The sequence below is a fragment of the Tiliqua scincoides genome, chromosome 4 (genome assembly GCF_035046505.1).
Source record: "Tiliqua scincoides isolate rTilSci1 chromosome 4, rTilSci1.hap2, whole genome shotgun sequence".
Lineage (NCBI taxonomy): Eukaryota > Metazoa > Chordata > Lepidosauria > Squamata > Scincidae > Tiliqua > Tiliqua scincoides.
In genome coordinates, this window is record NC_089824.1 from 111,489,983 (window position 1) to 111,508,619 (window position 18,637).

Sequence of the window (18,637 nt, forward strand, 5' to 3'; positions counted from 1 at the left end):
TCAATTATCCTCATATTGACTGGGTCAATTTGTGTTCTGGTCATGATAAGGAAACCAGATTTCTTGACGTGCTAAATGACTGTGGCTTAGAGCAGCTAGTCACGGAGCCCACCAGAGGACAGGTGACTCTGGATTTAATACTGTGCGGTACGCAGGACCTGGTTAGAGATGTAGACGTTACTGAGCCATTGGGGAACAGTGATCATGCTGCGATCCGTTTTGACATGCACGTTGGGCGAAGAATACCAGGCAAATCTCTAACAAAAAGCCTTGACTTCCGACGGGCGGACTTCCCTCAAATGAGGCTGGTTAGAAGGAGGTTGAAAGGGAGGGTAAAAAGAGTCCAATCTCTCCAGAGTGCATGGAGGCTGCTTAAAACAGTAATAGAGGTCCAGTAGAGGTGTATAACACAAGGAAAGAAGGGTTCCACTAAATCCAGGAGGGTGCCCGCATGGCTAACCAGCCAAGTTAGAGAGGCTGTGAAGGGCAAGGAAGCTTCCCTAAATGGAAGTCTTGCCCTAATGAGGAGAATAAAAAGGAACATAAACTGTGGCAAAAGAAATGTAAGAAGGTGATACGGGAGGCCAAGCGAGACTATGAGGAATGCATGGCCAGCAGCATTAAGGGGAATAATAAAAGCTTCTTCAAATATGTTAGAAGCAGGAAACCCGCCAGAGAAGCGGTTGGCCCTCTGGATGGTGAGGGAGGGAAAGGGGAGATAAAAGGAGACTTAGAGATGGCAGAGAAATTAAATGAGTTTTTTGCATCTGTCTTCACGGCAGAAGACCTCGGGCAGATACTGCTGCCCGAACGGCCCCTCCTGACCGAGGAGTTAAGTCAGATAGAGGTTAAAAGAGAAGATGTTTCAGACCTCATTGATAAATTAAAGATCAATAAGTCACCGGGCCCTGATGGCATCCACCCAAGAGTTATTAAGGAATTGAAGAATGAAGTTGCAGATCTCTTGACTAAGGTATGCAACTTGTCCCTCAAAATGGCCACGGTGCCAGAAGATTGGAGGATAGCAAATGTCACGCCTATTTTTAAAAAGGGAAAGAGGGGGGACCCGGGAAACTATCGGTCAGCCTAACATCCATACCGGGTAAGATGGTGGAATGCCTCATCAAAGATAGGATCTCAAAACACATAGACGAACAGGCCTTGCTGAGGGAGAGTCAGCATGGCTTCTGTAAGGGTAAGTCTTGCCTCACCAACCTTATAGAATTCTTTGAAAAGGTCAACAGGCATGTGGATGCGGGAGAACCTGTGGACATTATATATCTGGACTTTCAGAAGGCGTTTGACACGGTCCCTCACCAAAGGCTACTGAAAAAACTCCACAGTCAGGGAATTAGAGGACAGGTCCTCTCATGGATTGAGAACTGGTTGGAGGCCAGGAAGCAGAGAGTGGGTGTCAATGGGCAATTTTCACAATGGAGAGAGGTGAAAAGCGGTGTGCCCCAAGGATCTGTCCTGGGACCGGTGCTTTTCAATCTCTTCATAAATGACCTGGAGACAGGGTTGAGCAGTGAAGTGGCTAAGTTTGCAGACGACACCAAACTTTTCCGAGTGGTGAAGACCAGAAGTGATTGTGAGGAGCTCCAGAAGGATTTGTCCAGACTGGCAGAATGGGCAGCAAAATGGCAGATGCGCTTCAATGTCAGTAAGTGTAAAGTCATGCACATTGGGGCAAAAAATCAAAACTTTAGATCTAGGCTGATGGGTTCTGAGCTGTCTGTGACAGATCAGGAGAGAGATCTTGGGGTGGTGGTGGACAGGTCGATGAAAGTGTCGACCCAATGTGCGGCGGCAGTGAAGAAGGCCAATTCTATGCTTGGGATCATTAGGAAGGGTATTGAGAACAAAACAGCTAGTATTATAATGCCGTTGTACAAATCTATGGTAAGGCCACACCTGGAGTATTGTGTCCAGTTCTGGTCACCGCATCTCAAAAAAGACATAGTGGAAATGGAAAAGGTGCAAAAGAGAGTGACTAAGATGATTACGGGGCTGGGGCACCTTCCTTATGAGGAAAGTCTACGGTGTTTGGGCCTCTTCAGCCTAGAAAAGAGACGCCTGAGGGGGGACATGATTGAGACATACAAAATTATGCAGGGGATGGACAGAGTGGATAGGGAGATGCTCTTTACACTCTCACATAACACCAGAACCAGGGGACATCCACTAAAATTGAGTGTTGGGCGGGTTAGGACAGACAAAAGAAAATATTTATTTACTCAGCGTGTGGTCGGTCTGTGGAACTCCTTGCCACAGGATGTGGTGCTGGCGTCTAGCCTAGACGCCTTTAAAAGGGGATTGGACAAGTTTCTGGAGGAAAAATCCATTGTGGGGTACAAGCCATGATGTGTATGCGCAACCTCCTGATTTTAGAAATGGGATATGTCAGAATGCCAGATGCAAGGGAGGGCACCAGGATGAGGTCTCTTGTTATCTGGTGTGCTCCCTGGGGCATTTGGTGGGCCGCTGTGAGATACAGGAAGCTGGACTAGATGGGCCTATGGCCTGATCCAGTGGGGCTGTTCTTATGTTCTTATGTAGTGCTCTTGCCCTGCCTTGCCTCAGGGCAGATACACCCCTGGTCATGATCAATCAGAGAACAAAACAGATCAGCTAAGCTGGCCTGCTGCAAGAGTTTTTAGTTTCTTTGGTTAAAAAAGTTAGTTCCGAGCAGAGAATGTTGCTTATTTCCCCATGTTTGGATGCACTATGCCTCTGAATGTTGGATACTGGGAATACATAACAGATGGGAGGGCTGTTGTCTTCATGCCCTGCTTGTTGTGGGCTTCCCTGAGGCATGTGGGTGGCTGGCTGGCTGTTAGAAACTGATTAGAAAGACCTTTGGTCTGATCCAGCATTCTATGAAAACCTCATTATACACACTAAATATGATCTATCCCCAGGGGTGTCAAAAATAAAGCCTGTTGGCCTGCAGAAGCTTTTTATTCAACCCACATGGTAATTGGGCTCTTCCAGAACTTCCCTTTCAGCAGAGCTGTTTCTGCTGAGACTCCTGGAGGGAGATATGGAAGGAGGCCTCAAAAGGCAAGGAACGCTGTGGGAGAAAGAGCAAACCAAGCAGGAGGTACTGCCAAAGTGCTGGGAGAACCCAATTATCATTTGGGCCATCCTTTCTGTAGTGCCGTTTCTGCTGAGGCCTTACTTCATAGAGTACTTTTCAGCTGCTGAGCTGCAAAGTGACACCTCAGCAGAAGTGGCGTAGCTGAAAGGGTGGCCCATTTGTAACTGGGCTCTCCCTTATCATGGAAATATGATCAAATTTGCACATTTTCTCTTCTGTGATTTGTAGCTAATCCTATATGAAGAAGTGTTTATTTCCGGCCATCAATTGCTTAATGATGTCATGGGCCCTGAGCCGGTGCCATGGATGCCATTGGGACTGCTATATGAAATGTGCCAAAGTTAAGTGCTTTTCAAATTCCAGTGATTTCAATGGAAGCAATTCAAGAATGTGCCTAACATTCTACTGAAGTCTGTGGCACTTAAACACGCCAACTCAAGCTGGATTGTGCCCCCTATTTTTCCCAGTCTCTAAAATTCACAAAATGTTTCCCGCCCTGACAGTCCTGAATAGCTGAATGGGGTTCTCTACACGCCTGACACTATGGACAGAAATCCAGATAATCTATTTTATAAACAAAAAGATCATGTTGTAACTGCACAGAATAGTTAGCTGTAAGGGGATTCCACTGTAGTGAGTAACCTCTGCCATGGATGTTAGTATATGGATATCGAGCTCCTCAGAAGGTATCTTTCATAGAGCAGTGCATGGAGTACCTTGTGGAGAGCGGGGACTTGGCCAAAAAGCAATCAGTGCATGAAAAGCAGGCAGTGGAGACAGATAGCTGCACTTCAAGAGGAGAGAAAACAGACACTACAGATAAATCCCCCCGTAGGGCGGAACGTCCTTGCCGATGGAATTAAGAAAAACCTGTTATGTGCTCTTCTGTGGTAGCCCAGCCCAGCCGTGAAATCTGTGCTAAGAGCAGCTTTCAGAAGAGACTAGGGAAATGTTTCTTTTGCTCCTTGCTTTTCTTCTTCACTGATGCCAGAGCCATGGGCTCCAGCTGCAAGTGTGCGTATGTGTGCATACTTGAGTAGAAGGATAAAAATGGTTTCAACAAAAAGCGACAGAGTATCTTCCCTCTTTCCATCTCTTCCAGAGGGAACTGTATAGCAAGGTATTGTCAGATGAGTTCTCAAAAGCTTATCAGAGGTTCCTGACAGATAAGAAAAAATTGCTTCCCTTAAAGGTAGCCTGTTCACCGCTACCAGTCTTCACCTGCAATGCACAGAAAAAACAGCATTTGGGATGTTCCCCAGACTTATTTTCAGTTCATGCAGAGCAATGGAAAGGCTCAAGAGTCACTGCCCAGACTGTGAACTGTGTGCACTATACTCCAGAATTCTCTGCACATGCTGCAGACTCCTCAGTAGACAATACAACTCTGAAAGAGTTTCCTATCAGTCTGAAAAATTACCAATATATAGTGACTTACAGGATCAGATTTCCCTAGTTTGGCAAAATTCTATTCTTGTTACCAGACTATTAATGGGCTCAATTCAAAATGCCAGTGTTAACTTTTAAAGCCCTACACAGTGCAGGCTGTGCCTACTTATAGAGAATGCAGGACCACGGGGGGGGGGGGCTGCTCCATATGCTACAGTCCCATAGGTTGAGCTAGTTTAGGCAGTCATCTGAGGTACATCATGGCAGAGCTGCTGAAAATATGTGGATACCCTCTCTACACTGCTCTTGCTGCACGCTTCTTCTGCTACCTCGACAGTAGCAATGTCCCCACAGCATGGCACTCCTCAAAGATAGTCCTGCTCTTCAAGAAAGGAGATCGCAAGGAACTCGGAACCTACTAGCCAATCATGCTCCTGCCCGCAATCTACAAGGTCATCACAAGATGCATACTTGCCTGCATTTGCCATGACCTGGAAGATGCGCAGCCCGTCAAGCAGGCTGAATTCCGTTGGTCCTTTTCCATCATGGACCATATCGCAACCAACCATTGCTTACTGAAAGCAGTGTGCAAGCACCATATGCTGCTCATCTTGACCATCAACTGCAAGAAGGCATTTGACAGATTGGAGCTGCAGTGCATCTGGGAAAGCCTCGAAGAGCAAGGAATCGACGCCAAGTACATTGATGTCCTCAACACATGCTACTCTGCTTGCACGATGATGCTCACTCTATTCCAATGAGACATGATTGTTCCCATCAACCCGATCTCACAGAACCTCTTCTCAGCATGCCTGGAGAGTGTCATCCGCCGCTGCAACTGGGACAACCGAAGAGTGAACATCGATGGCCACCTACTCAGTCACCTCTGGTTCACCGATGACATTGTCCTCATCTGCCACTCGTCGATTGATGCTTCATGGATGCTGGAGGACCTGCACTGAGAGAGCACTGCCATCACCCTGATGAACATCAAAAAGACAAAGTCGCTCCAGAACCGATTCATGGACTCATCGCCGATCTCCATCACACAACACAGCTTGAGGACGTGGAGGAGTACATCTACCTCGGCCGCCTTGTCAACGTGCAGAACAAACTCAAGCCAGAGCTCATATAACTCTGTAAAGCTGGCTGGGCAGCTTTCTCCTCCATCAGAAAAGTCGTCGACACCACCAGAGACGCCACCCTACAGACAAAGCTCTTCGACTCAACTGTCCTTCCCGCACTCTGCTATGGAGCTGAGATGTGGTCGCTGACCAAAACTCTTGCAGAGCACCTACGAGTGGCCCACGCCTCTCTCGAATGGAGACTTGTCGGACTGACTCTCCGACAGCAGCGAAACTGACAGCTCCATTAAGAGGACATCTGCAGGCTTTCTGGCATGAAGAATCCGCTCATTCACATCAAGAAGATGAAGCACCGATGGGTGGGCCACATCGCGAGAAGAACCGATGATCATTGGAACACGAGGGCACTGGAGTGGTATCTGAGAGACTGGAAGAGACCACTTGGGCGACCACTGACACAATGGGCGGACGCATTCGCGCTCGAGCACAATGAAAGGGACGTAAGAGATCAGGTCACCCGATACTGGTTAACGAAAGCATGATGCCTCAAAGAATGGAAGAAATGTCGGGACCCGTGCACAGGAAGCTAACACTGACATCGCGAGGAACGGGTTGTCTAAGTATCTGAGTAAGTAAATATCTGAAGTACCATAATTCCAGGGGGTGCTCCTCCAATTGCCTGGTAGAAAAGGCTTTCATGGGCAAATCTCATAAATGTTTTGTTTCTCTGGTCAATTCACTGAAGCATGTAGGGAGATATAAACTTAAGCTAACTTTGCAGAGGTTAGGTTGGGAGGCACAAGGAACAGACCATTTTTTTTTTAAACTTACATTTAATATTTTCAGTTATGCCTTCAACCCAATAACATCCTAATACTACATGAATCATAGACACTACACCACCCATCTGGACCAGACATCTTTTAATTCTAAACTGCAGCATTTTGAAATCCATTATATTTCACTATATGTTCTCCAAAATACAATAAAATGATGTTATTTCCACTGGAAAATCTCAATTTGAAATCTTGCTTCTCTAAATTTAACATACTTTACAGTCAAATCTCAGTTTAAGAACTGGTTGTTAAAATGTCCAGTAACCCTGGATTTTTTTTCCATTCAAGTAATAAGTAATTTTGCTGCTACCAATAAATATGGCATAAGGTCTTGACCCTACCTTAGGTAAATCTTCAATTATTATTTAGTAATAATGCCTTTTGGCAACAATATACAACAATGTATATTATGTATATATAATACATACATATATGTATCTTAATGTACACAACCTGTTAAATCTCTTAGAAAATAAGAACAGCCCCACTGGAGCAGGCCATAGGCCCATCTAGTCCAGTTTCCTGTTTCTCACAGGGGCCCACCAAATGCCCCAGGGAGCACACAAGACAACAAGAGATTTGCATCCTGGTGCCCTCCCTTGCATCTGGCATTCTGACATAGCCCATTTCTAAAATCAGGAGGTTGCACATACACATCATGGCTTGTAACCCGTGATGGATTTTTCCTCCAAAAATTTGTCTAATCCCCTTTTAAAAGCATCTAGGTCAAATGCCATCGCCACATGCTGTGGCAGGGAGTTCCACAGACTAATTACATGCTGAGTAAAGAAACATTTTCTTTTGTCTGTCCTAACTCTCCCAGCACTCAATTTTAGTGGATGCCCCCTGGTTCTGGTATGGCGTGAGAGGGAAAAGAGCACATCCCACCATATGTATATTCTAAAAATTCTTTTTCTAAAAATGGTTGTAATGTTTTTACAATTCTGTTGATATTGGCTTTGTTTTATGAATGCAGCTGCCTTGGGTATTTGTGTGCACTTTAGCACTGATATCTTCTAGTGGTTGGAAATGAGCTGACTTGCTCATGGACATAGCAAAAATCCATTCTGGCAAAAGGATGGATGTAGCAATTGGCATCCTTATCTTTGTGCTGCCTGGGGCCTAGACTGCAAAAAGCCCCCTTCCTATGCAATTGAAAGGCCTAAAACTGTTATTCCAGGTTTCAGTGAAAATTGGAGGTGATGTTTTTAGGCCTTCTGAGGGCCAGAGAGATGGCCCCCAGTAAGCCTTCTGATGCCTCACTGGAAGTGAATTTTATGCCTTCTGGAGGCTTCATAAGGCCTTCTAAGGCCCTGTAAATGGGCCTAACAAGGGGGAAAAAAGAAAATGGGCAGTGAATGTGGGAGTGTATGCCAGTGGGACATAGTGATGCTATGACAAATGAGGAAAAGGACTAAATTCTAGGAGCAGTAGGAGTAAGCTAGCGGGGCATCTTTTGAAAGAATAGGTATGTGAGTGGTAGCTCACTGGGATCAGAGCAACAGGGTTGACCTGTGGAGAGCAGGCAAGCCAAAGATATCACACAAAACTGCTGGCTGCCACAACTGTGTAGGAAAAAAAAAAAAGCTATGGAAAGCCTGACTGCAGGAATTCAGCACCTAGGTGATTCAGGGAAGAGACAAATTCTTTCTGACTCATTTTGTAAATTTTTGCAACCAGGCAGTCAGTCTTTCAAGCATGGTTTCATTAAAATTCTGGAATAGCTCTCTTTAGAACAGTTATGAGAGAAAAGAACCTTGCTGGATTAAAAACAAAGTCATATAAATTTATGAAGGATAGATCATTAGTTTTAACCTGCTACCTTTGTTGTGGTCCATTTGTGGCCATGTATTCTCCAGTAATCGTGGGTCATTTTCTCCCATACATTTCCTCCAGGACATTATAGGTTTGTCGTGATTGGATATGAGATGTTGAGCTATATAGAAGTGTGGTCATAGACATGCAGTGCAAGCCCATGCATGTTTACTCAGAAGTAAGTCTCAATGGATTCAAAGGGAATTACTCCCAGGTTAGTGTGCATATGGTTGCAGCCTAAGGGGTCAATTCTATGGGCCCATAGCACTGGTGCTAGGTGTCGTAAATGTACCATAAGGCATGTTTATGGCACCCTCCGAGTTAATTAAGGCATGCCAGTGCCAGACCAATGCCAGTTGACAATGGGCCCAGCGCAAGGAGGAGGATACCATGTGGCCACCAGGGGTGAGTATGGTGACTAAGCAAAATCAATTTGTTTGATTTTCTTGCTTAAACCAACTCAATTAGTTGACTAAATTTTTCCTAAAAATGAATATGCCTCTTATAGAGTTTATTTGTGCTTCCTTGTATATTCTTACTCTTAGGCGACAATGTTATACTCACTTTCCTGGGAGTAAAGACCACTGCATGCAGTGGGGCTTACTTCTGAGTAGACATGTCTAAGAGTGTGCTTTTACTTTTTTGCAATATGCCCCTGTCAGGATGAGGCAGATTAACCTCTAAAGTAGCCATTTTCAATCTTTTTCATCTCATGGCACACTGACAAGGCGCTAAAATGACAAAATGAACAAAATGACAAGGCACACCTTGCTGCTAGCTGGTGGCTCACATCCCCCCATGGCCCTACTAATATATTGAACTCCAGCAGCACACCTGCTGACCATTTGCAGCATACCAATGTACCAAGGCACAGTGGTTGAAAACTGCTGCTCTAATGATTGTGTGCATGATCTAATATGATCTAAATAGGAACAACCTGTGCTTTATAGGTGACTAGACAATTGGCTATCTGTGGCCCACTGACCATCATGGACCTATGAATCAGTTTAGGATAGAAATGTCACCTGCTTAAATAAATTTGCATATCACCAAACATCAGTACAAGCATATTTCTCAAATACCAAATGAAATATAAGTTAGCATGCAATTTAATAAACAAGGGTTAGAAGAAAAGACCAACTTTAATTTTTTTCTTTTTCATTTCCTCTTACACACAGTAACTTTAGAAAAGAAAGAAGTATGTCTTTTACTTATAGTTCCACCAATTAAAATTTACCCTTGCCAATTAAAAAGGATCCCCACTCAATTATTAGATGGTGGCCTAAAGCTTTAGTTGATCATTCTACCACTTAAGCCAGGTGACTGCCTGCTATGCATATTTGTTTGGAAGTAAGCACCACTGAGGTCAATGTTGATTATTCTCAAGGGGCAGCCCAATCCTGAGCTGCCCGGCATGCGGGGCTGCCGTGGCACCAAAATGGTTGCCGTGGTATATAGCGCGCAATCAGGCAGCCACCAGTGGCTTTCATCCCCTTTCCCCAGGTTAAAGAAGCAGCCCCACAATGGAGCTACTCGATTCTATGGCAGCTGTGCAGCTGCTGCAGAATCGGAGAGTCCTGTGTGGGACTGCACAGTCTGACACAGGGCTCAGGATTTGATGGAGCCAAGCTCCACCAATTCCACTCTCCTCCCACCCTGCGTCGTCCCGCCACCATGTCTCCTCCCGGCCCTCCACCTGCCTTCTCCCCACCTCCCCCACACACCTCTCCACTGTCAGGCAGTCTGGGCAACCACTGAGTGGCAGACCGCTGGCCTCCTACCGGCGGCTTGTGCTGGGCCAGCTCCAGCACTCAGCCGGTGCTAACCCTCACAAATGTGCTTTACATCATGTTTGCGACTGTGCGCGCAACCAGTAAGTTGGCATTCGGACCTCTTTTAACATTGAGAAATGGTTCCCAAACTTTTTCAACTGGTGGCTCCCTTGACCACCTGGGCCATTGGTCATGGCTCCCATTTAGGACTACAATCCTATAAATTGTACAGGGTGGTGGTTTTTTTGCAAGGATTCTGCGGCTCCCCTGGCTGGTTTCCGCAACTCCCCAGGGAGTCATGGCTCACAGTTTGGGAATAACTGATTAAGAGGATTATTTGATGGATTCTTTTGATCAGCGCATTTGGGGTCATGAGAAAATATAACCCCCAGTCCAACTGGCTACTGGTCTTGTGAGAAGATAGTATGAAGGTTTGGGGTTTTTTTCCTTTTTTTTTTTTATGATATTTTAAAATGTTGAACAGGAGGGGAGTGGAAGTGCATCCAGTCATTGTGCTAATCTTTAAAGCTGCATCAGTTTCCCCCAAAACAAACAATATGCCCTTGAGGCCCATACTTCCTATTCTCTTCCTTGCCTGCCATCTATAATTAGAATAAAAACTAATTCTAGCTAAAGTTTAGTTAAAGGCTAAACTTTTACTCTTCAGCTTCCACCTGCAGCAAGTGGAAGGCATAAAGTAGCCACTAGCCAGCAATGCTTATTTAAGTAAGGAATCCTATGGGCAATCAGTACCCATTAAAGGAATACCTTTAATACAAAGGAAAAAGCTAATCCTCTTGCACGGTGTTTACAATATTACACGGAGTGTTACACGGAGTTTTAGAAAAGTCTGTATGACATGGAGTTGCATGTGGGTGTTCATGCAGGCACGCACACTGTACAGAGACTTCTCATTTTATATGTGTTTGATTTAGATGTTTTTGGAAGAATACACTTGTTTAATACCAAAATCTAAGTTATGCTAGCAAATTTTTGAAACAACGTGGTCAAACTTCCAACATGCTCGGCTGTGAATCAATGGTTTCCCCATCAACTATGTCTGGAAAACTTTTATCTGCCTTGTCCGAGGAGCCTAAACTAAAAAAGAATGAAAAGCAATTGCAATTGATGTGAAATTAGATGTGATCAACTGCCTTCAGAAAGGAGAAAATATAATATTTTGGATATGAACCACATGCTTGGTAAGCGGGAGTACTGCTACGTGGGAGCACTGTTCATCCATTTGAGGCAGTGCTGAGAAGATAAAGAAAAGTGCTTAATTGGGGACATCTACACATGCAAAGAAAACATGCTCAGAGTTTTGTACTGGAGGACATGGAGCGGATTCTCCCAACGTGTACATTTACATACATTTTTATGGTAAAAATATTTTTAATATATGTGTTTTGAGATACACACTTCTTTTCAAAAACCATGTAAAATGAGAGATGCCTGTGTACATATTCAAAAAGAATAAACATTTTCCATTTGTAAATTTTAAAAGAAAAAATCTGCCCACACTGATGGTGGGGAGGCTTACCCACAAGGGTGGCCCTGGTTGTGGCACCTGAGTCCCGTGGCACCAACACTTCATGGTACTGCTCACCAGCCAGAGTGCTGTACACTACCTTGAAGTTCTCCACCTCTGCCTCACTGTTGTCCCACTCAAGTTCCAGGCTGTCAGATGTCCGAGAGACCACACGCAAATTCTTGGGAGCATCAATTTCTGCATTTAAAAATGAAACAATTGAATCTTCACTTTCTTGCCCTTCTCTACGAATGTAGTCTGTGTACTAAACCAGTCACTGTAGGCAACTGCTGTATGCAATTAAATAGGGCTTCACATAAATAAGGTAATTTTGAGTTTGCAACCTCACTAAATGTTTGGAAAGTTGGCCAAGAATTTTGGAGCTTTTCTAATACAATGCTTCTTAAGATACTTAGAGCCCAATCCTATTCTCTCCACCAATTCAGCGGTGCCAAAATGGCTACTGCTGCATCCTGGGGGGGGGGGGTCTCCTCTAGGTAAAGGAACAATCATTCCCTTACTTGGGAGTAAGCCTCCATGGCATGGGAAGGGTTTACTTGGACCTGTGTTGCTGTATCATTTTGTCCTCCTTTGCCCCTGTTCTGCTCTCCCCCACCTTCCCACCTCCTCTGCCACTTTACTTTGGCAGCAGGTGGCTCCAGCAGAAAGGCTGTGGCCTTCCCCACCAGCGTTCTTGGCAGCATGCTACTGAGTGTGTTGCCAGAGCACCTTTTATGACTGGTGCTAACTGCTTACGGCAGTCAGCACCAGTTGTAGAGGTGCACCAACATTGCCTGGGTTGTTAAGATTTCTTGAGTTTTCATCCTCCTGTATAATTCATAGAATTTAAAACAATAATTCTTGCACAGAGTCAAAGAACTACCTCGTTCATTAAGTAATACGACTGATAACCTCTTATTTATGTTATGCATTAAAATGTGCAGTGCACTTTATGACCTTTATCTAATTAGAATTGGAGCACATTGTTCAGCGAGACAGCCAGTCCACATACATATAATATGTAGGTTTGAGATTATGGATAATACCTCATTCCTTAATAAGCTGTTTGGATGGGTAATAGCTCGGAAATGAAACTAAATGAGGGGAAGCTATTTTGGCCTGAATTTCAAGTTGAAAGAAAAACTGAGAAAACAAAGTGAAATTCAAACTTGAATGCTACATTGCAAAATTATCAGAAAAATCTTCATATGAAGCTGCCTTATGCTGAATCAGCCTCTTGGTCTGTAACTTTAACCCAATGCTGTTGACTATAAGTTGTGGTTCCTCTATAGAAGAATAAAAAACACCTACTTTACCTAAGATCCTTTCAAAATGATGATGCCAGAACATGTGATCTAACAACATTGTGCTACGTTCCCTCTCTTACCTGATATGAATTGTGGATTTGAGGGTGCTAAAACTAAAGATTTGATGTTCAGATGTTCAGCCATGCAGAGAATTTGCATTTGAATTCAATGCAGCACATCGTTTTTAATTTGTGTGCATTTTCATTGCTGAAGCAGCCAGAGTTCCCCAACTGGGTTCTCAGAAGGTGGTGTTCAGGGTCACTCAAAGTATGTGAATTATATTTTTCTGTACACAAGAGCATCAGTACCACACAGGCAGTGCTGAAAATGTGAGCAGAGTTGTGCTGTGTAAAGAAGTAGCGAATGGATAAGGCAATAGTTTTGCTTTTTTATTTGCTTTTTTGATTATGAAATTTCATAGAAGTAAATCGAGGACTGAAAAACTCAGCAAATCAAGGAGTCTACATCATATAGAAGCATGAGAATTCATCTGTAATCTTTCTGACAGGCAATATTTAAGTCATAAAATAATTCTAAAATATGCCTTCCTCCTTTATGAGACATATATTAAACCTTTTAGCTGTCCTATAGCCTTTGATTTAACTAAAGTAGTCATATATTAATAAGTGCACTTTATACATAGCAAGCATAGATAGTTGTAATTTCTATACCCTGCTTTTCAGGGGGGAAAAAAAGAATTCAGAGCAGCTTACAGATAAAAAGCAAACATAGGTACCAAAATTTTTTTTAAAAAAGGAACCAAAAATAAAATGCAGGTGTTTCTTACTAGCGAGTACAAATCAGAATACAGAGTTAAAAGGGCACAGTAAAAAGTGTCTTCTACTTCTAATAAAAATGGAGAAAAGGGGGGCCTGCCTGATCTCCCTAGGTAGTTATGGTGCTGTCACTGAAAACGACATTCTCCTTCCATTAAACTTCTCCCTATCCTGTCTCCCAATATGAAGGTGTTGGTTGGGGGGGGGGGGCTGGTAACTCCATTAGCCCAATAGTTCACCTTGCTTGTCAGTAGCATGGACTGTTGTGGAGTGAACTGCTGGTCGCTGTTTCATGAAGTAGATTTTGCACTGCGTACTTTGAGTGACAGATATAAACACAAGTGTTTGCAAATACTTGTTTGTCACATTCACACCCTACCTTAAGTATACACTTCAGAAAGGTTTAGATGTGCACATACAAAGCACTGAGTGAAGAGGCCCTTAAAGACGTATTTTAGGCAGGATAGACACACCCCTATTCCTCTTCTGCAGAGTTAGGGACAAATACTCAGCCAAGCATCAGAATGCATGATGGACTGCATATGTGTCTAATATATATTGAAGGACACTTGGGCCTCACTGACTAAGGCTGCAATCCTATCCTGCACTGGAACAGGCAAGCCAAGAGGCTTGCGCTGTATCCAGCGCAGGATAGGGGCCATAAGCAGCTCAGCCAGAGTTAATGGGAAACACAGGTCCTTACCTCCGGGTAAGGACTGCTGACCCCTATGAGTCTCCTTGGACTTGAAGCCACTCCATTCTCCCTGGGAACAGGGGCTGGGACCCAGCAGTTATGCTGGATCCCAGCCCCGCCTACTGCTCTCTGCCTGCCCGCCCCCCACCGCCCGTCCTCTCCCCGCCCAGGAACGCCTCCCTCCCACCTACCTTTGCTCCTTGCATTGGCCCAGCCTGGTTGACGCAACCCACACAGAGGAAGCCGGCGTGGAGTCTTGCGTCAGCCTCCACGGGCCGGTGCTTTTATGAGCCTCCTCCTGAGGAGGTGCAAATGTGCCAGCACAAGGGACTTGCACTGGCCCAAGTCAAGGACTGGATTGTGCCCTTATTCACTGATATCAGAACTGTTAGGGTACTAACCCACTAGCTAGGAATTTGAATGCTGATACACCTGTAGTTAAGTCCCTGATTACTAAAAAGTCTGAAAACAGGTCATTTCATATCAGGACCACTTGCCAAATAGTTGGGATTGCCTGGTGTTCTCTGAGTATATACCAGGTGGCAAATCTGAGTTTTTTGCTCTGCAATACATGAAATAACCCTAAAAACACATTCACACTTTGTACTGAAGTGAGTTAACTCCATTCCAAACACATTCTGGGTGCTAATCCACATACAACTTGTTAAAATTTTGGAAAGGAGTTGTGTATGTTAGACACAACAAACACCCTGGGAACCTGTGCGAGCACAGAGTGTTATCTATATCTAATATTTATTGGATTTCCCCAGGATTAAAAAAAAGAAGAAGTTTAATTCACAAATGAATTAATTTTCTTGCCAGAATTATAACCTGTGATTCTGTGAGAAAAGAGTCAGAAGTGTCAGTCAGCAGTTGACCCTACAGCATCACAATTCATGCCTGCCATCACAAGAACATGTGAAACTGCTTTATATCAAATCAGAGTGTTCCACAACTTGCAGCACTATTTATTCTAACTGGGAGCAGCTCTCCAGGGTCTCAGGTAGAGTCTCTCTGAGGTCTGATTATGGGAGGTTCTTTTAACTGTAGAAGGTAGGAATGAAGTAAGGAACTCCTGCAGGCAAAGAAAGTGTTGTCCCACCAAACTATGGCCCCTTCTCTTTGCTGAGAACCCTATCTATTCAGGAAGGGGTAAGGTAAATGTGTGTGAATCATCCTCAGTTATATATAAGAAACACTTTGCTAGTATCTGATCATCTGGGGCATACCTGTTACAAAGCGGGTAACTGTAGCATCACTTTCATTGGTCCCTCGAACAGCAGTGATGGAGACTTCATATCGTGAACCAGGTCGTAGGGCCTGCATGGAATACTGGCTGAGGGGAGGCTGTAGCCGGAAAGTGGTCTTTCCACCTTCTCCATTCTCTAGACCATACTTCAGCAAAATGTAATCCACTTTAGCCCGAGGTGGAGTCCATTCAACAAAGGCCACAGTGTCTGAGACATCTCGCACCAGTATCTGGGTTGGCCCATCAATTACTGAATCCAGAGTAAATGCATAAATAAAAGAAAATAGACAAATTACAAAAGAAGCAGGGAGTCTTGCAATGATCCAGTCATCACTTTTTTCTCTGAAGTGGAAAACAGTGACAATCATAATGGGAAAAAAATGAATTTGTCCAAACCAGACTAGAGTGTGAACTGAAGATCTTAATACTAGGTCACTAGTTTGGCAATAAACTATGTATGTACTGGTGATCTACCTACCCAAAAGTACGCTATTCTTGACCATAGTACAAGGACAATGTGTGTTGCAGACCAATGCAACCAAAATCTGAAACACAGGTCAAATACAGTAGATTAAGGAAAATATCCATACATTTCCTAGTTTGCGTAACTGACATCTGAAGAAAGCTGGCAGATCAGTTCACTTCCTATAGATGTTGTCATGTGCATTGTGGCAGTTCAGGTAAAATTAATTACTAATATTGCTTTGGTGCATGACTACTTATATAGGATTTCATTTCAACGGACTTTACCTTTTCTATTGCATTTATAGTTTTTATTATTCTCATTTTATAGGTGAGAAACTGTCACCTATATAGCAACTTGTTACAAAATAGGACCATAGCAAAAAGTAACTGATCTTCAAAGCTAGCTAAATTTGCAGTAGACTACAGGCGCAATCCTAACCCCTTATGTCAGTGCTTTCCAGCCAATGGGACATGTACTGCATCCTGCAGTTGGGTGTTACTCATGGAGGCCTCCTCAAAGTAAGGGAATATTTGTTCCCTTACCTCAGAGTTGCATTGCCCTTATGTCAATGCTGGAAAGCACTGACATAAGGGGTTAGGACTGCGCCCTACACTATATCTTAAGGGAACAGTGATGTTTGATGGTTGCCCAAGAGAAAGTGGGGGGGGGGGGAGAGATCTGAAGGCAAAAAGACTTTGTGTGTTGATTTTCCAAATTATTTCTCCATGCCTTTTCAATAAGAGATGAGAAAGTCTCTTTTACAAGTGAGCTTAAAATACTAGTAATAAACAATGGGATCTAACAAAGGTCTGAAGGCAAACAAGGTCTTCACTCACTATCTTATTCAAACAAATAATCCATGAATTATGTCATCAATACTTTCACAAGACCTTACTATGTTAGAGTAAAAAAAGGTTTTTTGGTTAAAAAAAAAAAGGAGTAAATGTTAGGTTTAAAAAAAAAATTCAGGCTCACACTTCATGTTGCAGGCAGATGCACGGATGCTACTAGCCTAAAAAGTATCCATTAGTCTAACTGAGGGCACAATCCTAACCAGGTCTACTCAAAAGTAAGTCCTATTTTGTTCAATGGGGCTTACTTTCAGGAAAGTGTGATTAGGATTGCAGCCACAATTGTTCTGTATGTGGGGATAACCCCACATATTGCCTTGAGTATATTGCACGTATATTGCCTTGAGTTCCTTGAGGCTGTTGCATACAAATTGAGTCAAATATACAAGTCAGCTGCTCTTAATACACAGAAAACCACATGACTCAATGTGGATAATATTTTTATTTATTTGAAGAACTTATGCACTGTCTTTCCAGCCTTTTAGAAGTTCAAGACAACTTGCATAAACTGATAAAATAATGCAACAAAGAAAAAAATCTTTTCAAAAAAATACTAACATAGCAAGTAAACGTAGCTATAAAACAAGCCAGAAAGCCCTGGTTAAAAGGAAGCCAGAATTTTTAAAAAGTCTTAAGACCCCTACAGAAGGCTAGTAGGGAGGGAACAGTCCTAAGCTCCAGGGAAAAATAATTTCACAGGCTTTTAGAACATACAGGCAGCCAGTGGAGGTGAATCAAGAGAGGCATGAGATGGTCATGATCCCAAGCTTCTGTAAAGAGACTAGTGGCTGCATTCTATACTACTTGGGTAGTCTTAATAGACAGTCCATCATAGAGTACATTGCAATGGTCTAATCTAGATGTTACCAATGAATGTGCAGTCTTAACAAAGTCCATCCAATCCAGGAACAGGGACAATTGGCAAACCAATGGGTTAGTTAAATGCACTCCTAGCCATGACTAGGTCCTGACAATCCAGGGGTCAAGGCTGGATACAGCACTACCCCCGAAATGGTGTACCTGCAACTTCTAAGGGTGTACCATGGTGTACCTGCAACTTCCAACTTCTAACCATTCAAGAAATAGTTGACAATTCAAATACTGTACCAGGTTTTTGGTCTCCTAAGAATATCTCTTCTCCAGATTGAATTTAAATTTATTTATCCTTATCTAATCCATTACTGACAGCAGCGGTCATTTCAGGACCGACACAGCTTCCTTGGATGAAGTTTGAAATGAGAGCTAGAGCTGGGTGCCATCCACATATTGTTGACACTCAATCCCACATTCCTTAATTACTTCCCCGGAGGTTTTATAAACATTAAAGAGCCTGGGGAACTGAATAGAAACCTGAGGGACACCAAAAGCCAATAGCCATGGCCCCAAACAACCTCAACAGTGATCATGAGCCCTCTGTCCTTTGCTACCATGGTATATGGCAGGTAGTGGCAAGTAGACAGGAATGGCAGCATATTGATAGCTATGCCTGCAGGAAACAGCAAGGAAGCAGTGCATGGGTTGTATGTGGGTGTGACTAGCTGGATGGGCTCCTGCAGGAGGCATGTGACAGAGGGTGCCTCCTGTAGTAGCCCACCCACTGAGTCACACCCACATGCACCCCATGCACTCTGCTGCTGTGGTTCCCTTTGTCACTTGTTCCTCTCCTCTCATGAGGGCTCCTCCAGAAATTTCCTCCAGAAATTTGTCCAATCTCCTTTTAAAGACATCTAGGCCAGATGCCATCACCACATGCTGTTGCAAGGAGTTCC

At 43.7% G+C, this 18,637-nt stretch overlaps 1 protein-coding gene across 1 annotated transcript in view; it reads right to left on the reverse strand.

Annotated features, from left to right (window-relative positions):
• The window catches only part of TNR (tenascin R), a 127,708-nt gene that overhangs the window by 65,887 nt on the left and 43,184 nt on the right, over nucleotides 1–18,637 (reverse strand). The window contains exons 6-7 of the mRNA XM_066623118.1: nucleotides 15,532–15,801; nucleotides 11,538–11,723 (exon numbers count right to left, since the gene is read on the reverse strand). Coding sequence (XP_066479215.1) covers nucleotides 11,538–11,723; nucleotides 15,532–15,801 — 456 coding nt within the window. The remainder of the gene's footprint in view (nucleotides 1–11,537; nucleotides 11,724–15,531; nucleotides 15,802–18,637) is intronic.